The sequence below is a fragment of the Neolamprologus brichardi genome, chromosome 7 (assembly GCF_056152115.1).
Source record: "Neolamprologus brichardi isolate AB-2024 chromosome 7, ASM5615211v1, whole genome shotgun sequence".
In the NCBI taxonomy this organism is placed as follows: domain Eukaryota; kingdom Metazoa; phylum Chordata; class Actinopteri; order Cichliformes; family Cichlidae; genus Neolamprologus; species Neolamprologus brichardi.
Window position 1 is genome coordinate 50,733,381 of NC_142110.1, and position 24,868 is coordinate 50,758,248.

The 24,868-nt window shown below is 39.5% G+C and overlaps 1 protein-coding gene across 1 annotated transcript; it reads right to left on the reverse strand.

The window, feature by feature from the left end:
- Window positions 1–1,046: 1,046 nt before the first annotated feature.
- Window positions 1,047–23,141, reverse strand: ntrk2b (neurotrophic tyrosine kinase, receptor, type 2b). The gene is made up of 17 exons (XM_087843787.1): window positions 22,509–23,141; window positions 19,562–19,636; window positions 19,408–19,479; window positions 19,230–19,298; window positions 18,996–19,147; window positions 18,688–18,824; window positions 17,411–17,543; window positions 16,657–16,965; window positions 16,533–16,547; window positions 16,213–16,286; window positions 15,988–16,087; window positions 12,800–12,988; window positions 12,162–12,292; window positions 11,867–12,039; window positions 9,292–9,532; window positions 6,751–6,909; window positions 1,047–3,948 (listed from the first exon to the last, which is right to left on the reverse strand). Exons 1-17 carry the CDS (start codon window positions 22,703–22,705, stop codon window positions 3,763–3,765), a joined length of 2,412 nt encoding a protein of 803 aa, XP_087699913.1. The 5' UTR covers window positions 22,706–23,141; the 3' UTR covers window positions 1,047–3,762.
- Window positions 23,142–24,868: the final 1,727 nt, after the last annotated feature.

Below are 24,868 nucleotides of genomic sequence, written 5' to 3' on the forward strand. Positions count from 1 at the left end.
TGACTTGTCAGTGTTCACTGACTGTTATTTTCTGATGATAACCTCTGTTTTGTTATTGTGCATCAGAGTGGACATCAGCATCGTCTATGGTCATAAATGGATGGACATGGTCAGCAACAGGTAGGCTGTGTCATTTAAACAGTGCTCAGTTGGTACTAAGGGTCCCAAAGTCTCCCAAGAAAATATTACACCACTACCACCAACTGTCAGATATTGATACAAGTCAACATAGAACCAAGCTTTTATTTTGTTTACATCAACTTCTGGCCCTACCACCCAAATGTTACAGCAGAAATCAAGACTCATCAGACCAACGTTTTTGGTGTGTCTGTCTTCATTTAAACTTGTTTTTCTGTTGATAGCTGACAAGAGTAGCACTCGGTGTGATCTTCTGTTGCTCTAGTCCATCACCTTCAAGGGTTGACGTGTTGTGTGTTCACAGATGCTCCTCTGCAAACCTTGGTTATAACAAGTGCTTATTTGTGTTACTTCTGCCTTCCTATCAGCTCAAAGCATTCACCTCAGACCTCTGACATCAGCAAGTTCTCCCTGCTGCTCACTACACACTTTCTGTGTAAACCATAGAAATGTTTGCGTGGAAAAACCAAGCAGATCAGCAGTTTCTGATGCCAACCGCACCACCTTCAGTTGCATTTCTTCCTCTTTCTGATGCTCAGTTTGAACTTTCATTCATTCAACAATTCATTTCCACTGTGTTTACATATCTAAATACGTTGGGTTGCTGCCTTGTGATTGGGTGATTGGATATTTGAGTTAGACATACATAACAAGGTTGCCAGTAAATATGAGTATCCACTAACAGCAGTATATTTCTGACAGAATACAAAGAAAAGCAGATGAGTAACTGTTCTCACTTCTAATCACTGAAAGATAAGCTAGCTGGATGCTGACAGATGTCTCATAGGTAGCACACAGATGTGATTTTGTTTTCCCAAAAGGTGTATTAATGTGTAATTGTGTACATCCATAGTGCCTTAAAAATCATTTCCAGACTTTATAAGAACCCTAAAGGGCAGAGACTGTACTGTAAGACATACCACCTTTATTAAATGCACAGTATCACAAGGAACATTTCCATTAATTGTGGATAAGCTACTCACATGATGCACAAAGCATTGGATTGATTCATAGAACTGTCTGATTAAAGCAGGATTAAATCTGCTAGGAGAATACACACACACACACTCAGATGCATACACGCTTAGATGCATACACACACACACACAGGCACACATCCTCTAGCAATCTGATGTATGTGCAAATACGCACACACACACACACACACACACACACACACACAAATACATATACACTCTCTTAAGTTCACACAGTAAGTAAAATTTTGTTATCTGCACAGGAATGAAAAGTGTCATCTTTTTTTTTCTTCTTTTACTGTATATTTACAAAAAAATCATTAACACCCCCCTCGATATAGATTACATTCAAAAAAGGTCCCCACCCTTCTAGATTACATTCAAAATAATATACTATTCATGATGCAAAGTCACAGTTATTCATCTGAAAGAGGATCAAAATAGGCTACAGTCAGTCAGAGGGAGAGTGGTGGGGTTAGCCAGGAGGTAACTCTGACCTCCTCGCCACTGGCCACACATCTGCTGGGACACCTGTCGGGCCAGGAGAGTTCCTGATGTTTAGAGTCTGTGGTCGCTCCTGCGAGACAGGCAGCGTCTCAGACAGCCTCTGTGTGAGCTCCCCATCACAGTGGAGAGGAAACAGGAGATCATCTTCCTTCTTTTTTTTTCTTCTTCTTCAGAGAAAAACTTTTTTTTTCAATTTCTTTTTTCAATTAAAGTCCTCTGTAGATCAAAAATTGCCAAAAAAAACCACAAAACAAAACAAAAAGGAGAAGATTGTATTTTCACCGCTATTATGAACAAGCACAAAGAAATTATACAATGTAGCACAAATCAAATTGTATTTACATATAGTATGTATTGCCAGTGGCCCATAACACGTTGTCTTCAATAGCTGTCACACAGTTTTGACATGATACCTGCTTAAAACGGATTATACTATTAAACATAGCCTACTATTCATATAGACAAATATCAGAACTGTACAGAATGGAGAGCTGCTTATGTACAGCGGACAGGTGACTTATTATTGAAGAACGCTGTGAGAAAAAACATAGGGACAAACACACAGACACACACACACAAACTGGGGTTTTTCTGTGCAATCATGGATTTTCTTTTCTTTCTCTTACAGCTGACAGCTGAGACCGAGAAGGAGGGAGCTCAGTGCTAAGGTTGTGCATTGGAGTGTTGAAGTAATGCTACAAATTGCACTTAACAAAAAGAACTTATTGTCTCACTGCTTTTACGCCTCCGCATGAAAGATTCCTGCTGATTTTTTGTTGATTTTTTTTGTTTTTTATGCAAAGATTAGGATGAAACTTGCACTGGACGCTCGCACCATGGTTGCTCTTTTAGCCTCTTTTTTAATATCAGGACAACAAAACAATTGAATATAATACAAGAGTGCATTCTGAAACCATTTACTGCCTGTACAAATCACCACCGTCCTGGATGAAGAGCTGTCAGCCAGTCACCACATGGCTGGCTGGGGCAGTGAGGAGAGATGAAAGCACCCCTGGGACATTTTAAGGGCAATCAGACTCTTAATTAATGCTTTTACTGCAGTCTCATAGCCGACTACATGGAATTGAAAATGACGATCTTCAAAGTGCACTCTTAATCCATACAAAGCCCGGTACATAACCTAAATAAAAAAAAGAGCACCCCTGACATCTGAAAACCTCCCATGATGGAAACCAAACCACGTCACGTACCAGAGATTTCAGAAATGGCATTGCTGGTTGACAAAAAAACAACCTGCGCCGCCGGGTCCCCCATCCTCTGTGCTTTAGGTAAATGAATGAACGAAAAGGAAGATTTGGAAAACAGAGCTGCACCCTTTCAAATGTCCCACTGAACACTGATGGCCTTCTTTCAAGAGGAAAAGGTATTTACAGAAAAGACGTGAAGTCGGGAAGCGCCTCAGAGGACCAGGATTGAAATCTGTGAGCCATGGATTTCAGTCAGCTTGCAAATTCTCTACATATTAAAAAAGTCTGTGGCGTACGACACATTTAGCTTCAGCTGTGAACTAAGAGGTTATTTTGTGTTATAGCAGAATAGGCGAGACACTGCTGAGAGAAGAAAATTAGCTATCTACAAGCATGTATCCATAAACTGTCCATCACAAAGAGACACATTGCACGTCCCTTTGTTCATTTCCTGCTTATGGAATACAAGAGGGAAGTGATTCGATGCGGTGAGTGCAGACAGGGCGAGCTGTCTATTGGTCTCTTTTTGTGCCTTTTACATACACTACGCCACATGTTTTGGAGCCCTAATGGTACGGGATCCTCTCTGCATTTTGGTTTCCACTTTGTGAAGCATGCCTCAACAACATCTGCAAATTTAAAAGAAAAGCAAAAAAAAAAAAAAAAAAAAAAGCCCCAAAAAACAAAACAAAGAAAAAAACAACAACCCAAAATTCACTCAAAAACCGTAAGGCTTTTTTCTCCGTGTGATGAGGACAGGAGCATTTACAGTTACATTTACAGCCGGGGTTTCTGTACACAGATGCGCTCGCGCAGCCTCCGCTTCCTCCTCCCCTTCCCCCCAGTTCCCGTCGTGTGCAAACACACAAACACTTGTCCACATTATGAAGCACACATGCACACGCAGTACATCACACGGACGCAGTGGCGCGTCAGCCCAGTATGTCCAGGTATACGGGCGAGGCTTTGGCCAGGCTCTGGAGCGTGCTGTGGATCTCCTTGATGTTCAGCCTCATGTAGGGCTCCCTCTGCCAGCAGCCCAGCATCAGGTCGTAGACCTCCTTAGGACAGGTGCGGGGCCGCTGCAGCACTCGGCCCTGAGTGATGCACTCGATCACCTGGGGAAAAACATTGGTTGGTTTGTCAAAAAGAAGCTGATTTGTCTACTGTCACATAATAATGTGGTTTGATACAAAAAAATCTCTGTGGCTGGGAAGCGTGCGGGAACCAAATTGCACGTCCAGTTTATTAAAGGACGGCCTCGACATTTGGATAGCACAGACTGTATACAGAGGTTTAAGCCCTAAGCTCACCTTTTCCAGGAACATTTTCAAAAAGATTTAGGTTTAAAAAAAGAATACTGCTCATGAGCAAATAGTCTTTGTAATTCCAAAGACTTACATTTTAGGAGAGCTCCCACAATATGTGCCGGAAAAGGAAGATGCTTTTACATTTTCTCATTCAGTGTAGTGTATGTCATCTCAAGGGCAGGCCATTCATCAAGATTTTTCTTTGGTTTTATTTCTTAACACATGATATTAATTTCCCCCATCTGAAAGGAAACTATTCTGTTTACCGGAATAGTGCACAGTATCTTAAGCATCTTTGTTCTGCGCTTCCATGAAGTTCTGAGGATTTTAAAACCAAAATGTTCAACAGTAAAGGGTCGCCAACCTTCAGTAAGATTTCATTAGTCATTTCCTATTATGCAGCTAGCTGTGCCGTGTCATATTCTGATACAGATGTTAGCTGTTATGGGGTTCTGACTTCAAAAAGGGTTCATGTGCTGCACTGAAGTCTGGAGTCTGTCATCATTTCTTCCAGTTTGGAGCCAGAGTTTCTCGTAATTTTTTAAAAGGTGTTGTGAGCAGTGTGTTCTTAAGAAATCTGAGGAAATTGGACAATTGGAGGGCAGAAGATAAAGTGTCACTCCTAACAAACTATCTACAGCAGATAAAAAGTATTTCAAAGTTGTGTCCTTAAAAAATAGGAAAAGAAAATCTAGTGAAGACCTGGAAAGAGTTTGATTGTCAACATCTTCATTTTTCAGCATGCTATTGAGCCCCAAAACACTACCAATGCAGTAAAAGCATACTTGGATAGAAAAGCACACATCAGTCATGGACTGGCCTCCACAGTGCCGGACCTCAACGTTGTTCAAGCAGTGTGGGGTCAGCTTGACAGAGAACAGAACAAAAGGTAGCCAACATCCAAAGAAGAGCTCTGAATTTTGAATTTGGTTCTCACGCAACATGCTTTGATACAACTCCTCTAGAGGCAGGACTGTTTTCAGTCACACTGTTTTACAGTGTTTTTATATAATCAGTGTTATTCATCATGACCTGTAAACTGTGTTAAAGCAAGGTTATATCAGTTAAGGGTTATCAAAGTGTGCCACTGTGGCCCTCGTGTTTTTGTGTGTGTGCAGCCCGACTGAATATAGTAAAAGAAACTGTGCTGTATATTTCAATCAAACACAGTTCAAATCATGCTAAATTACAGCTGTGTAGAGTTGTTATTTGCTGATGTATCCACTTTAAAATAAATATAATGTGAAGAAATGTAACAGACGCCTCACTGATGATTCAAAATAAACCACCATCGCTTAAACGGACTTCTATCAATCTGTCTCTTTGTACCAGTATTTTGAGTTTTGTTCTGGACTCCATATTTATTTCTTTTAAAGTATAAGATAATTTATGTTCCAGTTCCCGAGGATGTTATTTTCTAGTGCCTCTGAGTTTTAAAATCTAGTTTTAGGATGTTAATTACCCTTTGGTTTCCAGTCTGTGTCCTTTGTCTCTGTGTTCGTTTACCTTCGCTCTCCCCAGTCAGGTCCTCATGTCTTTTTGGTCTCTCTGTCTTCATGGCTGTCTGTGTTCCCTGTCTTGTCTAGTTAATACATTTGTCGTCCTGGTCCTTGTGTTTTTTCCCTTTCTGTTCTCATGTCCATCTCTCTGTATTTTTTGTCTTTTTGTCTCGCCAGTCTGTCATGTCTCCTTGTCTGTTTATCCCAGTGTCAAGTCTCAGTGCATGTGTTACTTCCTGTTTTATTTTCCACTTTTATAGTCCACTATCTTGTGTGCCTGAAGTTAAGTTTTGCTTCCTTTGTCTTGTTTGCTTTGATTATGTTAAACTGTGTTCCCATCTACTCCCTCTCCTCTACTTCCTTTAACCACCCTCCTGTGTATATATTGTCTACCCTCTCCCTCTGTTCTTCATCGTGTCCTCTCTTGTGATGTTTACAGCCTCTGTCTGTGTGTTCCCGGTCAGCCTAGTTTTTGTATATGGCTTCTGTTTTTCTTGCCTTTTTACCAGCAATAAAGCTGTGATATTGAGTTTTATATCTGTCTGCTGAGTCTGGCATTCTGTTTCCACACCCTGCCTGCCAGCAGCAAAACCAAGCGAACTCCAGACAGACCATTGAGTCCACCAGAGGGATAATGGGAATTAAGGTGCACGACTACAGCCTACATTCATTAAATTAATAGACCAGAATGTCAGTCTGGGCTTCTAAGACGTGTGGGTCAGGAATTTAATGCTTTGCTTGTGGTGCTAAAGAAGCTTTCAGTCAGCTTACTGTTTAATAAATAAATGACTAGTTTTGGAATGATTTTGTTTATTGGTCTTCACCACTATACAGGCTCCGCACTGGCACTCTGCCATCAAAACTTGTGAGAAGCATGCTATGAATGAATTCTTACACAGCTCAGATTACTTTCATTAATGGAATACTTCTTTTACTCCACCAAGTAATTCTCAAGTATTGAAATAATTGATTAGGTAGGCATTGTGCTAGAATAGGAATAAAAATATGCTGACACTAACATTTATTCACAGTCTCTGACTTTTTCTGCCACAGTGCTTATATGGAGACCAATGAATGTGAAGTGTAGGGTTAGGTTGAAACGCTGTCTGACCTCATTGTTAGAGAGCTGGTACCATGGCTGCTTGCCGTAGGTGAAGATCTCCCACAGCACCACGCCGAGGCTCCACACGTCACTCTCTGTGGTGAACCGCCGGTACATGATGCTCTCCGGGGGCATCCAGCGGATGGGCAGCATCGTATGACCGCCCACCTGCACAAAAAACGACACAACAACATTCATGAGAAACCAACACTGCAAGATCTGCTAAAGAGTTCAAAGCTGCTGAACATACTGTCTTTATTGTTGTTTACTGTTGTTATAATAATGGGGGACTGTCAATAGATGTCAGTGATCGTGAAAAAAACACATCGTTGTAGACTTTGTAGTCTTGCTATGGTACAATAGTTTGTTGTAATCCATTTATAATACATGATCATGTTTACTAGAAACACCAAGCTGCAACCAATCATTCTGCAAGAACAGCCCTGCAATAAATCTAAATTCAGGAAGGTTAAAATGTTCACAATATACATGCAAATCATAAAAAGTGCTTAAAAAACACTGATGTCTGATAGCTTAAAAAGCTAACACGAATCTTAAACCCCTTTAAAGCCTGAACCATGAAACCAGAACATATTTAATGTTTACTGAACCTTCTAACAACTTTATTTAAAAATGAATTAAATACTAATTTACATATATGTGTTTAATTTTTAATCATCACACTGATGATATACAAGTCTCAAAAGCTTCCCAAAGCTCATGCATCACATATGATGCGCTAGACATCACGGGTTAAGGTTAATGTGTATGATTTTTTTCTTGTCTGCTATTTATGATGATGAAAACGATTCTTTGTGTCAAATTAACAAAGATTATCCGGCAAATCCTCACTGCAATATTAACTTACACAAACCTTAAATAACCCCAAATAAATATTTGAACCCTAAATTAAGTAGCACCACTTTCGAGACATGTCGTTCATTCACCTATTTTCTGGTGCACATCCAGGTCTAGCTTGCTCAAGTGAAGCATATAAACAAAATGATCAGGATTTGCTGGTAGGTCTGCTGTTAAGATCATTTTCATGATCAAACAGCAAACTTGTCAGAAGCTGGAAGCCTCAAACATTTGGTCTCTGTGCATGAATAACAAATAATCAATAATTGAATGAAGTGCAAATCAGAGTCATTAACATGGAAGAAAATCTAGATGGCAAAACAAAGATTATTCAAGAGTTCTTTAGTTGAATGCTTTTGTAGCTCCAAGCCTTCTAACTGGTGAAGTTCATATACTGGTTCGCTCACCGGGATTATATCAGCGCGTCTGAAACTGTGGGTTGCCAAACTGGTCGGGCATGAAACAATGCACAGGAAGTATGGAGTTCCAGATGAAAGGTGTACTGGGATTGCTGTGAAATAAACTAGCAAGAGTTTATTAGCTCTGTTCTGTTGATCATGTTTTTGTTGTTGTTGTTTCAAAGGTGGGTGTGCATGAAAACAAACTGAGAACCACCATATTCATAATTTAGTGTTGCGTATAATAAGCTTACTGCTTACTGATTACTGAACACAATAACTAATAATAATGGTAGAAGTACTAGAAATGATACTAAATTCATATTAAAATTAATATATATATATATATATATATATATATATATATATATATATATATATATATATATATATATATATATACATATATATATTTATAACAAATCATGTGACTAATCCTTCTACCTAAGAAGAAGGACGAGGGAAGAAGGAAGGCAGTTCTAAAGGTAAAAGGAAGTACAACCCAGTACTAAAAATATGTATTGCTGGGTTAAGTGTCTGGTTACATGTGACAATTTGATGATTTGTTTCTGTTAGCCTATTTGGCTAATTTATGTGGCATTGGGAGATTAATTTGGTGAACCACGCAGACATCCCCTCCGTTTTTAATCTGTTTTAATGCAGTCTGTCAACCACCAATCCAACTGTGGGGCACAAATATAAAATTCTAGCAAACTATCAAAGGTTTCACTCATGTCTGTGTCTTCACTCATGTGAAAATAATTAGTGTGATTGAAGGTAACACTTGCTCTAAGTGCATGTGTAACGGGACTGACTTCTGACTTCCAAAGTAAGCAAGTGAAACAGGATCCTGGTGCCGTTCGCTTTGCTAATGTGTTTGATAACGGGATTTGGTGGGAACCCCTCTTAAAGGGGATCTTATTAGATGCAGGAAAATGCATCTTGGAATTGATTTACAGTAAGTCTTCACATTTCTGACTTCACTTTGGGCAGCAGAGGGCACTGTGGGATTCACGCTGGCATGTGAGACACAATGAAGGAATAAAATACATGTATCAACTCAGTGTTATTATTAACATGATAGTTTTGTTTCTTTGACCTCCATTGTTTTTATACAGATTAGAGAAATTGCATTTAAACTGCAATAAAAAAAGATACAATGATCGTCATTCTTGCAGCTGCACAGTTTTTTAAGAGCAAACCTGGAATTAAATTTGATCAGTTCCACATTTTTTGTGTATAATGAGGTGAAGTGAAGTAAGGGAAGAAAGGGGAAAATATCTAAAATCCTTACTCTGTAGTAGTCTGAGCTGTAAACATCTCTGGACATGCCAAAGTCTCCTATCTTGACCAGCAGGTTTTCTCCTACCAGGCAGTTCCTTGTTGCCAAGTCTCTGTGGACAAAGTGCTGGGAGGCCAGGTAGACCATGCCAGCAGCAATCTGTTGGGCAATGTGCAGCATCTGGGACTGAGTGAGCTCCACCAGGATGCTGTGTTGACCGTCTGCCATGAGCACTGCATCGGGACCGTGGGACCTGCACCCAGTAACCGTTGCATAGTTTAGAAAATAATGCAGCAGCATGAACCATTCTGTCACTACTGTAATACATGAATGTGATGTTAGCAATCAACTAACTAATTAACAAAATATTAACTTGAAATTATTTAACATTTTTCTCACCAAGTAAAAGAATACAAAAAAATTTACAATACAAACTTCGTTCTAGCCTCCCAGTCTTGATCATAATGTGATGTTTCTATTAGCTGTATTTTTCTTTGGGTTCTAGACTGTAGACTGCAAATAGCACAAGTAGTGCATTACCTTGGTCTGTGAAAATATACTGTAATAGAGAGTCTCAGTATTTTCTTGCATTTTGGGAAAAAATATTCAAGAAAGTGATTATTTTATTGATCACTGATATAGTGATTAGTCTCACACTCGTACTCAGTAAATTCAGTACAATCACACAGTGTGTGTTATAATATTGACCGGACTAGAAAATGAAGACGTAAAATTGACATTACCGTCTTGAGCTTTTTTTTTTTTTGTTACATTTGATTTTAAAAACATATTTATCAAAGTTAGAAGCTACAAAATAAACATACAGGTAAGAGAGAATTATTTGAAACTGTTACAATAGGTCTAGGCTGCTGATGGCATCCCATGACGCACTATACGCAAATTTGGATTTGACTATTAGTTTTTACCAATCTCTGACTCTCTGTCTGACTCAATGTCGTTTTTTATCCTGTCTTCATCCCCTCACCCCCAACTGGTCACAGCAGATGGCTGCCCTTCCCTGAGCCTGGTTGTGGCGGAGGTTTTTTCCTGTTAAAACTGAGTTTTTCCTTCCCACTGTCGCCAAGTGCTTCCTCGAATGGGGTCAATTAATTGCTGGGGATTTTTCTGTATTATTTTATGGTCTCAAAATTACAATATAGAGTGCCTTGAAGTGACTCCTATTGTGATTTGGTGCTATATAAATACATTTTAATTGGATTGTTTCTTGTTACAAACTCGTCCTTTCGTTTTCATGTTACTTTATTCCTTTTGATTTCGAGTCCCCAGTAACGTTATTATTTCCATACAGCATATACAGCCGCTTGTTAATGTAAATACTTAATCAGCCAATCACATGGCAATAATTTGTTACATTTAGGCATATAGACATAGACGTTATAACCAAAGTACACAGAAGAGCATCTCAATAAGTGTAATTTTGAAGTAGATGGACTACAGCAGCAGAAGACCACATTGGGTGCCACTCCTGTCAGATAAGAACAGGAAACTAATGCTTCATGTGGGCTCACCCAAAATTAGATAATAGAAATTTGGAAAAGCGTTGCCTGGTCTGATGAATCCAATTCCAAATGGTAGGGTCTGAATTTGGTGTAAACAACATGAAAAGCTTTGATTCATCCTGCTTTTATACCAGCAGTTCAAGCCACTGATGGCGATGGAGTGGTGTGGTGAATGTTTTCTAGACACACATGGACTCTTCGGTATCAATTTATTTATAATTTAAATGCCACAGCCTACCTCCATCCCTTCATGACCACAGTGTACCCATCTTCTGTTGGCTGCATTTAGCAGGTTAATGTGCCATATCATAAAGCTCAAATCATCTCAAACTGACTTCTTGAACAGAACAAAGAGTTCATGTAAGCCTACTCAAATGGCCTCCACAGTCACCAGATCTGATTCCATCATGCGTCATGGATCTGCAGCAACTGTGTGATGCTATCATGTCAATATGGACAGAAATCCCTGAAAAATGTTTCCAGCACCTTGATGAACCTGTGCCATGAAGGATTAAGGCACTTCTGACGGTAAATGACTAGCTCTTACTCAGCACTTTCTACTCTAACTCAGCACTCAAAGCAGTTGTTGCTACAAGCTTCATTCACCCAATCACACACATTCAAACAAGCACCTTGTCTAAAAATTTCACACACAAATGCATAGAGAAAAACTCAGGGACCAATATCTTGCCCAAGGAAACTTTCACATACAGATTGGAGTAGCTGGGGATTGAACCTGTGACTTTTACATTGGTATATAACCAGCTCTACCTCCTCCACAGCCAAGGCTGAGACACAACAGTGAGAAACAACAGAAAGGGGATCTAACCCAGTCCTAGCAATGTGCACTTTATTGATTTGCTTTTATTCCTTTTGTATTATACAATATTTGGGGTTTTTTTTTAGCACGTGTTATTTTTAATTATTTCTTTTCACTACATTTGTGTTATGTTGTTATCAGCCTGTCAGTCCTTACACAAACCATTTGACATGCACTGATCTGCATGAGAGGTACCACAAGTAACTGATTAGTAACAGATACCAATAGAAGATCTAAAGAAGCTTACCTGAGGAACTTGTTGAGGTCCCCGTGTTTCATATATTCAAACACCATGATTAATGGGTCACTCTCTACGCACACTCCGTAGAAGGTGACGATGTGCTCGTGCTGCAGGTTGGTGAGGAGCTCAGCCTCTCTGTAGAAGTCTGCTCGGCCGCTCTCGCTGGCCTCTTTCAGTGTCTGAAACAAGACAGGGACAAAGACGAGAGGCAAACGGTGAGAAGCATTATCTGCAGGAACGTACATCTAATCACTAGGATTTACTGACTGACTGTCAAGTTCATTGATCGTTTGATCTGTACCTTGACTGCCACGTGGATCTTCTCCTGGTCTGGTGTTAGGTTGTAGCATTCAGCGAGAAAGACCTTCCCAAAGGCTCCTTCTCCCAGCTCCCGCTTCAGCACAATGTTGTGTCGCTTGATGTGCTGGACAACTTTAATGCAGAAGAAGTCAAATCACCCTCAAGGTTATGTGCACATTGGGAATTTAAGTGGACATTTTTGGTGCATACAGAACATTTGTCTTCACTAATCTCACAACAGACAAGCACGCGTCTTCAGACTGCATCATTTATGTGATGGCAATTCAAAAACTGAAAGATATTTAAATTAACATGACAGAAAACATATATATTTAGCAAATTGCATTAGTTAAAAAGGGACTTAAATACTTATCTAAACTATCTGTTTTTACAATTCAATACTTTGTGTAGATTCATAAAGTATAAAATATAAAACTGCTGAGTTAAGCCCTTTGTCAGAGCTTGTGTTCCTGCACATCTCCTGTGGTCCAACTATCCAGCCGGTCTAAGGAACTGGAGTCACTATCACAGTGCAGTAGGATGCCAAAAATAAATATGGCGCCTAGCAGCGATCCCTGCATGGATTTATCAGAAAAGGCCCAGGTTACCCGGCATTTGTCGAACGAGGCAGTAACTCACACGTGTTGGATTTCAGCATGCTGCCGGAGTTACGGAAGTACTGGGGGTTCTCGATGACAGGAATCTTTGTCATTCCAATGATCACTGCGTCTGGACCCATCTCTGAGGATGACGGGGTGTTGTTGCCATTGGAGACATGATGGAGAGGGCTGGCAGAATCATCGTCATTACTGATAACTGAGGAGGAGCCTAGAGAGCCACAGAGGATGTGGAGAAGGAGGAGAAGAGAAAGACAGCGCAAAGAAGACGAAGAAGAGTAAAGCTGTTAGCCATAAAGGAAGGGGAGTAGAAAGGAGTTGCAGGGTGAAAAGAGATTGACAGAGGGATCACAAGTTATATGAAGTATGTCAGATTACAGATTATAGGCAGGTTTACTGAATAATGTAAAAGGATGAGCTCAGGCCAAAGCAGAGCTCACTAATTCCTGTGGTAATTTCCATATTCACACAGTAGGAACAGCACAGGGCCAACGCTACTGCTTACTTTCAAACCCCTGATATGTCATTTACAAAAGGTACATAATAACTAGATTCATATTTTATGATATAGGTGTAAGGAGATATTAGGACATTCTAATGTTTCATTAACATTAAGTGAGAACAAATGCTTATAATGCTTAATAACACACTGAATGGCTTCTGTGTATGTGTTATACACTGTTATTGAAGGTTCATGAGCTGTTTATGCATCAGTTATGAATATTAACAAGATGTTGAAATTGCTGAAAAAAGTCATACTAAATAGTTAGAATTTTGTTCTAAGTGTTTTAGATTATGCACCATGCTGCTTAGCACAAAGACTGGAAACTGTGGCTGCATGGCACCAGATTTTACTGGATAGTTAGCTGCCAGCTGTAACATCATTTTAGTGGTGATAAGTACAAAAAACAATAAACAAACGAGGAAAAGGAAATTCAACAAATGTAAAAGCAAAAAACAAAACAAAGTGTACTAGAACAAACACACGAAATCTGACAAATTATTCAAATCTGAAATCTGGTATAGCAAATCTGCTTGATTATGATGAGAGAAAACTGACTACATGAAAGAATATTATCATGCCATAACAGGTGATCAGAGCTAATGGTAGTAAGAAAATTATATAAATAAATACATACATGAAAAAAGAGCTTGCAGTCAGTATATGGAGGGAGACTGGGAGGGTTAGGATGATTACAGTTAAGGCAAGATTTTAGTTGCATGTCTTAACTGGCATTAGGTGACAGAATTGAATTCAAATGTTTTTCTTGCCTGCATAATCGTTTATTTGGTTATATCATCTGGTCCACAAGTAGTCGGATGATGACACTTTAAAAAATAATTTTGCCTCTGTACAGCACCAAAGTGGAAATCAAATAATTGCTATGTGATTAAAGTGCAGACTTTCAGCTTTAATTCGACGTTGTTTTTTTTAAAGCATCACTTTAACTGTTTAGCTAAAGTCTATTTCAGGAATTACAGAATTACAGATAGTCCTCCCAGTTTCAGCGGCTCAAAAGTAATTGGACAATTGAGTTATAAGCAGTTTCATAGGCATTTGATGTCTGTTCCCTTATTATTATTTTGTGATAAATGAAGGAGATAAAACATATGGAGTGGATGCATTTAGTAGCTGTTCACTAAAACTCTGAATATGAAGTCCCAAGAGATGTCTATTCAAGCGAAAGAGGCTATCATTAGCCATCTCAACAATCTGGTGCATTCTTAACAGGAAGGAATTGACTGGCCAGCAACACCAAAAATCCCTGAAAGACCACGGAAGATGACTAAAGTGGATTGTTTCAAAGTTATTTCCTTTGTTAAAAAAAACTCCTTCACAATGACTAACAAGTCAAAAAACACTCTTGGGGAGGTTTGGAAAAAATTTACCCTCAAGAGAAGGCTTCATGAATGGAAATGCAGTGGTTTTACAACAAGGTTACATTCAAGAACAGGAAGGGCAAATTAAACTTTGCCAGAAAACATCTAAAATAAAAACTTCTGGGAAAAAAGGTTTTGGATACATGGAACCAAGATTAACTTGTACCAGAACTATGAGTCAAAGCATACTGCTTTTTCTATCAAACATAGTACAGATAACGCTATAGCATGGGCAAGTATGGCCACCAGTACAACTGACTCACTGGTGTTTAGTCATGATGAGACTGCTGATAGAGGCAGCAGGATGAATTGTGATGTTTACAGGGCTGTACTCTCTGCTCAGATTCAGACAAATGCTGCAAAACTGATAAAGTGCAAAGTGCAAATGGATAATGACCTAAAGGATAGTGCAAAAGAAACCTAAGAGTTTCTCAAGGCAAAGAAATCAGATATCCTATAATGGCTGAGTTAGTCATGTGATCTCAACCCAATAGAGCACGGTTTCTAGTTACTGAAGACAAATCTGAACGCAGACAGACCCTCAAACAAGCAGCAACTGAAACTGGCTGCATTAAAGGCCCAGCGGAGCATCACAAGGGAGGAAACACAGGATTTGGTTACATCCATGGGTTCTAGACTTCAGGCAGTCTGACTACAAAGCATTAAAAACAATCCTTATAGTTAAAATGATCTTAGTTTGTTCATTTTGAGCTTCTGAAAACTGGAGACTCTATACTTTAATGCTTTATTAGAAGGCGTTGGATTACAGGTGAGATGTCACACTTCAATCACATAATGTTTGATTTAGTCCAATGTGGTGGTTTATATACAACCCCCCCCCCCCCCCCCCCCCCCAAAAAAAAAAAAAAAAAACTACCATTGTCCAAATAGTTATAGACCTAACTGCATTTCAGAGGGAAGCACGTGATGTTAAAACTTGTGTTCTAGTATCTATTATATGTTTTAAAGGGACCTTTAAGGTATCTTTCTATACACATATATTTGGATAAAAGATGTATTGTGCCACTGACATATTGAAAAGCTGTTTCTGTGTTTTAGCAAATGTCAGGGTGACCAATATGGGGTTTCTTGTATTTCAGGGATAGTTCAACTCCAAGCAGCCTAGAGTGGACTGTCTGCGACCTGGAGCTGAGGATAACGTTTGCGTGATATTTATTTGCAATGATGGCCAGGGTTTCCAGGATAAACTGCCGGTTGTAGCTTCACTTCTAGCAAACACACGTGATATTGTTTAACTCAGGGTAAGGAAGCACAAATGTATATCTTGAATTATCAGCTTAGTTGTTTTTTTTTAGAAAATGTTTGCACCTTTAATGCCAAACTTGGAGTTTCTTCCGTATTTCAGTATGATCGTCATCAGAACACAACCGATCACGGCAACTCCAGCAATTCCCAAAACTACAAACACCTAGGAAGGAAAAAACTAAGATGGAGTCATGAGGCGATAACAGGAGCTGCTTTTTTTTTAAAAAAGAATTGAAATAAACAAGAAAATATTGTGTATTTTAAGGGTTTACAAGAAGAGGTAGGTACCACTGCTTTAGATGAAGCGGGCTGATTAGGGTCACTTACAGCAACACTATCATCCGGTGGAGTGTCTGTAGGATCTGGAAAAAACACATGGGTCTGAACATTTTAAACCAATCTAGTGAGTGAAAGCATGTCAAAATGCTGACTGTTAGGTTCATGCAAATTTGAGAGTTAAAACACACACCGTCTGGGCAGAAGGCGAAGGCACAGGCAACGGCAGGAAAGGGACAGGGACATTATCAGAGTTCATTTTAAATTTGCAGTAAATCATCATCATGCTAACAAGTACAACATTTGTCCGGATAAGCCAAATCGATACTTACAATACACAAGGTCTTCTGTAGAAAAGAAAAGAAATGACAAAAAAAAAAGCATGTCAGCAGCCATAATAAACAGAAACGAGCTGACTTCAATAAACGGACTCGTGTGAAAAGACAGAATACTGACCCGTATGGTTGAGGTTAGGCGGGTGGAGAAACTGGGCAGAGATGTTCCTCTCATCCCTGCCATACTTATTCTCTGCAACCAGCTTGTACTTTCCGTTGTGAATGTGGGTGGGGTTGACCAGCTGCAGGCAGCCGTGTTGCTGGTTCTCTGTGGTCACGTGGATCATGGTGCGGATGTAGTCCTGTTCCTGGAGAGGCTTGTTATTGTGGTACCACCTTAGCTCCGGCTTGGGGTTCCCCGTTACTGTGAAGGGTATGCACCAGTGGTGGTCCCGCTCTGGAGTCAGGAGTGTCAGGATGGTGGGGGCAACTGACACAGAGGCAACAGTAGAGGAAGAGTAATAACAAGATGATAGGAAATAAACACAAGGAGGGAAGCCAATAGGTAAAACAACATCTGAGGGATTTTGAGTAAGTGACAAAAAGTATGGGAAGGGGGACTGATCACACAACATCTGAGCACTGACGAGATGAAAACACGGAGAAAGAGGAGGAGGGTGGAACTAAACAAGCAGAGGTGTATGGCAAGGCATGAGGAGCTTCACAGAAGGAAGAGTTATGGACAGGAAACATGGAGAGTCAATAAGGTTTGCCAAGAGACACTAATGATAACAAAATGAGGAGCCTTCTGCTTCCAGTGGAAAAACAACATCTCGAAGAAGGCATTTAAAAGTTCATCACATTAAATTACACAAATTAAACTTAGCAACGCAAATATAATTTCTAGAGATGTGCGCCATGGTTAAAGTCCTTACAAAGAATATTGAGCTGAAGGCTGGCCTCGGTCTGACCGACCATGTTCTCGGCACTGCATACGATCGCCCTGCCGTTATCATCAGGAGACAGGCCTGACAGGGTGAGGATGCTCTCTGTACCCATAGGTTCAAACTGTAAACACATTATTAATTTTTTCATTATGTTTCCTGTATACAGAAAATTGTCTTGATCTTATGAAACCGACTACTATTAGTTGACTGTACAATACAGGCTCAAATGGCTATGACAGACAGACACCAGAGTAGTTAGCAAAGTAGCCAGGGAGTTTTAAAGACTTACTTAAAAGTTAAAGTACCTAAAAGGAATGAAGACACTTATACTGGATAAAGATAAACATTTGAAATTCTATAAACAAATGCTGAAAAATATTATGGACCAGTACTTAGCAAACTAAAATCAATGTGAGATGATAATTGAACTAGTAGCTAGAAGTGGCTAACAGCTAGCTAAAAGAAGCACAGAGAACATATGAATAAGTAAAAGTAAAAGTAGTTGATACACATTTTAAATAGCACAAGGTAGAAAAGCAGCGTAAATGAGCTAAAAGTGGCTAATAAATTAAAATAAAAAAAGACTACTTTTCTAATTGTTATTAGAAAAAGCTGATGTAAGAATAGCAAAACAATTAGCTAAAAGCATCAGCTAAAATATTTACAAGTACTCAATACGGACTTAACCAGAAACAAGCAAGTTCAACAGTATTAATGTCCAGTTTTATATATTTAAAATTATTCATTCAAAGCTTGAAATCTCATGTTGACAACTTCACAACAATTTATCTAAAGATGCCCTTTAAAGCTCTACAAACACAGTCACAAACTTTTAAGCACTTAAAAGTAAATTTCAGCGTTTGAAACCCCCGAATGCTTGTAAATCACCCAGAATATATATATATATATGTATATATATATATATGTATATATATTTTTTTCCAACATTAGTGATGTGTTTTGCATTGCTTTCAGTAAGCTGTTTCAAATTAGAAAATAGTCTCAGAACAGTCTAGTCCATGTCCTCATAGTTGTTATCTTATCTATATATTTGATTTTCCCATGAAAACAACCAAATTAAATGTGATTATTTTGTATTAATAATAATAATAATAATAATAGTAATAATAATAACAATTTACATGTTATTTTAAATAACTTTTTAAAAGTATAAAATATCACCAAAGTACAGCTCTTCGAGACTCTGTAAAAGTGGAGCCGTGCCAAAGGTTTAAAAATGAAAACCGAAAGGTAGATCACCTTACCGCATAGTGGGTCCAGAGCTCATCAAGGTTCCACGCAATCTCGGGAGCAGGGGAGCCTGAGGCACTGCAAATAGCTTTGACATTACTCCCCTCCATCTGAGTCACATTTCTGGGGGTGACCTCTACCGTGGGAACCACTGTGAGAAAACATGCAAACCATAAAAGTAAAAGGAAACTTGATCAGATTGTTTCCCTTTAAACTTTCTTTCTGTCTTTCTTTCAGTCCCTTACTGTGCATCCACTCATTCAAACATTCGATATCAATCAGTCTACTCAGATTTGCTTATTGTGGGATGGTTTCACTTTACCACAGTCTGGCGGCCGAAAGGTAGCAAAGTCCTGCGCCACTCCTCTGTCATCTGTGCATGTCAGCTCGGGACTGTCTGTTTCTTCCTGGAGTCTTAGCTTGATCCACAAGTTCTCACAAACACAATCCAGAGGATTCCCAGACAGAAGTAGCCTAGAAAGAAAATAGAGTGCATGTGACACTACATAGAAAAGACATAGATACACTGATGGTTTTGTGCGTATGCGTCACTTACGGATATGAAATGTTAAAGTTCTGAAATGTTCTCCATGACAGTGTTGACAAGTTATTGTCTCTGAGATTTCTGAGAGGAGAGAAAAACAAACAAACAACCAAACAGAAAATATTCAACTAAGCATTCTTACATGTTTAGTAATGAAATAACTGGAGAGGCTCTGTAAAATTCTTCTTACACATATTGAAGTCTTGTATTGTTAAAAAACGCGTCCGGTGATATAGATGTCAGTCTTGTCTTTGTGACCGTTCTGTTGGAAGTTAAATTGTAGTTACTTGAACTTTAACTCCACTTTTAACCATAAAAAACACAACACTGAATGTTCTACTTACAGGTTTCTTAGGTTTATGTAGTGCCTCAGACTGCTGTCACTCAAGTCAAACAGTCTGTTTTGATTAGCAATGTATCTGTGGAAAGACAAGATAAAAGGGAAAGCTTGGTATGGTGCAGGTTTTTAGTCAAACTATTCACACAAAAAATGTCAAATATTGAGTCAAAAGTGTGATTTAAACTGGAATTGAGATACAGGTCCTAATTAACTCTCCAAAAACTCAAGTGTTGAATGGGAAATGTGTGTATTTTATAAGACTAATAACTTTTTTTGAATAAAACGCATTTTGTTGTTTTGCGAGTCAGCAAGGTAAAATTGTACAGCTCCCAAGTTAAGCTAGCTATTTTACTCAAGGAGTCTTGTCTCTAGTGCATTTGTGAGTATAACATTAATACAACAGTGTGTACTGACGGTGTGAAGTGACATGTTTACCTTGTTTACCAAAAACAATGTTTTTTTTAAAGAACTTTGTGGACTAATAACTGTAATAAACTGTTTTTGTTTTAAAATAGCACCTCTAGGAAAAAAAAAGCTTAATGTGGGGGCTGGGTATGTCACCAATAATAATAATAATAATAATAATAATAAGTTGTAGGGAAATTAGCTCGATAAGAATGAATGAATTGGGGTTATTAACTCTAACCAGGTAAAACACTGTGCAGGGACAGTCTAACAGCTTAATCTGGGTCCTGAGCCACGATCAGACTGGGTGTGTCAGTATTTGGCTGGAGGTTGATAAGCAGGAGACCTTACAGCTGCTTATATATAAAGAAACTCAAAGTTGCAGACAGAACGATGGTGCCTTTATATGTGAAGTTTTGGAATCAAATTCAAGGTTGCAACTGAGCAATCGCAGATGTGTCTACGTACACATTGAAAAGTTATTTTTATTTATGCTGAAGCATGTAATTGTATTTTGGAGTAAGCAGGTTTCTGTTTGGAAAGGAGGCATGTCTGTGAGATAATTAGTGCCGAGAAAGAGAAACACTATTATGTTTCTTTGCTCTGCAGAGCAAATTTGAGATTTTTGTGATTTGAGAAAAGTTTTATTAAAGGTTTGTCTTTTTTCCTTTGTCTAGTCCTTTGCTAATGTAAAGCGTCATCACATGCCCACGCTGTTAAATTAATTATCATACCAAAAGATGGCTTTTTTCCAGCTTTTGGGAGGTTTAGTTATCTGGACAGTGCCTATGCCTAAGGTTTCACTTTAGGTGAGAAGGTGCTTTCAGACATTGATATCCTTAGGAGTGTGATTTTTTTCCATATCTAACTTTTTTTTTAAGCTAAGGTCCATGTTGGGAACAGTAGGTCCTCATGGTGAAACTGTGAACTTGGCACAGATGAAGCTTTACCCATCTCACTGTTCCTGAATCTGCTTCTGGTAAGAGGCACTACTATGGTCCACCTCTTGTCTCTCTATGGTCATAAAATGCCTACTTTCATGTCTTCTGAGTTTTGTGCTCTGCTTCAACAGTGTAATTTGGGGAGACTGAGAAAGTGGTGGTATTTTTGTTTTATAGATTTTCTTCAAGATGCTGCTTTTACATTCCTACACAGTAGTACTAACACGAGATTTGAAATATTTAACAAATGAGACTTTTGGAGAACACAGTCAAAAATTGAAATTGTTTTTCTGAATTTGTAGCAAGTAACTACATATTTTATGGAGTTTTTAAGAATGAAAAACATTTATGAATTATTTTGAGGTGGAATGATTGTCCTGTTTTAACTAGTATTTCGTTAAAGCTTCAAATGATCTGAAAAAAACAAACAAGCAACAACAACAACTTGTGAGTGTTGCTAACTACTGATGGGTTTGACACTGACTGCTGGTTGCTTCATGTGTTAGTAGGAAACATTTTGTTTACATGAGGATTGGAGGATGCCCTAAAACTACAAAATGTATCTAAAGAGCAGTGGTGCCTTCGAAGTGACGCCTTAAAGTATCACTAACAGGAATTTTTAAATTCATGGTTGATTTTCAGAAGGTGCCCGGCCTGATGTCCTTCACTGATGTTGTACACACTGCCTTAAAGAAATCTGGAACAACTGCATTCTTTACAAAGTGAAGAACATTAAAAAATATATATAGGCACCTGAAAGACTTTTCTTTTTATCTGCAAAGTAAAAACGCGAATAAACACGTTGACCTCAAGTAAACTACATTCACGGTAAACTGATGTGACGCCTATTCAGCCTGCCTGCCTCCGAAAACTCACTCAGTCTCCCCTTTGCTCCGCTGGGTGCCATGCAGTGGTGTACTTGTGCGGGGTTGTAACAGGTAAGCTTCAACACAGACCTACACACTGACGCAGATGAGGCTCTACACAACTGTGGGTAGCCTATTGGCAGCTGTACACAACTGATGCGATCTCATGTGTAATGTGCCAACAGCATGAAGTATTCAGGCTGCTTCACACCGCCGCCCAAAAACCGAGTGAGCACCTCGGAGGCTCCGTTAGGCCTGAAAATTTACTCCATCACTACCACTGGAGCTGTTTTGTAAAGGAAAACACCGACTAATCCAAATAAGCCTGACGCACAACCTCGCCACCATAACGCGCTCGCGCACGCGAGCAACTGCCTCTGTCTCACACACACACATGCGCGCGCGCGTAAAAGCACACGCAAGCACACATATACGAGGCTACATGATCTGACATTGGTTATAAGAATAAAATTAATTCTGTGTCGGGAAAAGCGTTAAACATGGATCTCTACTGATGTTTAATCCACAAGGAGATTCCAAACCTCAATTAATAACGCCGTTGATCTTATTCTCACCCTTATTGTTATTATAATTATTGTTGTTATTATTAATATTATTATTAAAATACCAGCCCCAACTATTTGATATTCCAGCGACCTACAGATTCCAGGGGAGCTCTTTACGCATTGCTTCCTAATGAGTTAATAAGCTGTCGGTGCGATCGTTTTCATACACTTACATCTCAGTGATGTTTTCCATGTCATCTAACGTGAGGACAGGGAAATCCTCGATCCCTGGTACAGAATCAATACAAACAATTCTTGAGATGCTGCAAGTGCAGGATGCGGGGCAAGCATCGCTAAATCTCCACAGCCCCATCAAAACCAAAAACAATCCGACACGAGCCATGCCATATTCCCCCGCGCTGGAGTCCATCGCAGGTCCAATGGTATCCCACGAATCCCCCAAACAGAATCAGCTCAAATTGAATTATTAAGATTTCCTCCCTCGCCACCTTTTTTCGGCCAAGTTAATCCTTTCGACTCCGCAGGGGGAGAAAAAAAAGACTACGCTGTCGGCGAGGAATGCGCAGAGCTCACGGTTTAATATCAAGATGCCATGGACTGGCCTTCTCGTCTCCGCAGAGCTGGTATCACACTACTGCATATCGATGCCGTGAAGCAAGGTGTCAAGTGGTCCGTCCTGGTGCTGCTGCCGCTGCTGCCTCACTCCCCTATCGGGGGCCACAGGACTGCTCGCCACTGCCTTGTAAAACAAATATGAGGTGTTCCAGATGTTTAGAGATCAATAGGCAGGGCCCCCACGAGCGGTTTGTCGTGTGTGTGTATGTATGTGTGTGTGTGTATGTGTGTGTGGTGATGTTGGGGGGGCGGGGGGGGGACTGCACAGTGGAGTAAGGATGCGTGGTGATGCTGCGTGTGTAGGGAGGAAGGCTACCTGCATCCGTCTATCGATTATCGCCGAGGACGAGCGCATCTCACCCTGCCATCACTGGGACGGGGCTTATATGAGTGGGGGGCTGGGAAACGTGATTGCGATTGTGCCCTGAAAATGTTATTTTTGTCATTTTTTAAAAATAGGATCGTGAGAAATTCGTATTTAAATGGTGCAACAAACACCTAAAACGTCAGCTTCTGCACATTTCGAGTCAAGTGCCCAGCTGTGGGGCAAATCACGCCGTCTGCGATGGCCACAACAACAATATGGATGTAAACTCTTGTGTTGTGGTTACTCTGAAGCCATACATTGGATGAAAGCTTCTTTTTTTTTTCACACCAACACTGTTGTAGGCTACGGTTGGCCATTAGGCCTGGTGTGACGTAAGGTTGACGCACAAGACAGGGTGCATCTATGAAAAATAATTACCTATACTATGTCCGCAAGCTTCAAATAGGTCTCACTCCAATCATTGATCAGTGCACGATATAGGCGTCAAGAACTCCATCTATTTATTTCTTGCCCAGTAAACTTTCTTTGGCAATAAATAAACTAAATAACAATAATAATAGTAGTAGTAATAATAATAATAATAATAATAATAATACAACCAACTTTCAGCAGACTGTTGCATGCTTTAGTAGGAGTTTAAGACATTTTAGTGGGTGGGTGTTAAAGTATTTGTCAATAAGCATTTCGGGGCTGAACTGCAAATATGTTGCTCTGACGTTGATGCACGAATACGTGATCATTTTTCTTTATAAATTAATTGTAACATATTGCTTTTCCCCCCGTATACGTCCCAAAGTGTGCCAGTTCCATGCCAGATGTGGTCTCTGTTCAATATTTATTTATTTATTTAGTGTTTGGTTTTTCGGTAATTGCTGTCCAGTGCCAAAACATCAAGCTGGTCATATGTTTTCAAAATGAATAAATAGATCATGTTTACCACCGGATTCCTGTATTTCCACTCACGACGAGGAGGCAGCCAGGACACATGATCTGTGACACAGCCTGGATGGTTAGTGTCGCTATGGTGACTTGGTCTTTACAAATAGCGCGGACAATGTCAAGTGTCGCTATGGTTGCAGATGAAAATATGTACGCAGGCTTTTTTTTTTTTTTTAAGAGAAACATCAAGAACTGAATTATATCTGTCTCCATGGCAACCTCAGAGTATAGGAGAGAGAAGAGAGAGCTCTTTATTTTGCAATAGATCCTTGCATATATATCTGAAGAAGCATAACAACACTTTGAGAATTTGCAATACATGCATGGAAGCCGGCTGGTGGCTCTGGATTAATAATATCTGATCTTTTCTCGGGGGGGGGGGGGGGGTCACTTTAAAATGCAATAGAATACAGATTGTGGAATGTGCCATTTCTTTTATTGTGAAAATGGGGAATATCTATAAATAATCTATAAAAATGTATATCAGTTTCCCCAACTCTGCTTGTTGGTGTTCTTAGCTGGAAGTATCGCTTCTTTAACAGTTTGACCATTAGTTTTAACTTCTGGAATATGAGCGTGAACAAGCGGGAAAAAGAGATGCTCATCCGCAAACGAGTCCTTGTTCATATGGTGTCAGTTCTGAAACATCCAAGTCCACGATAAGAGCAAGTCACTTTGAACCAATAATTA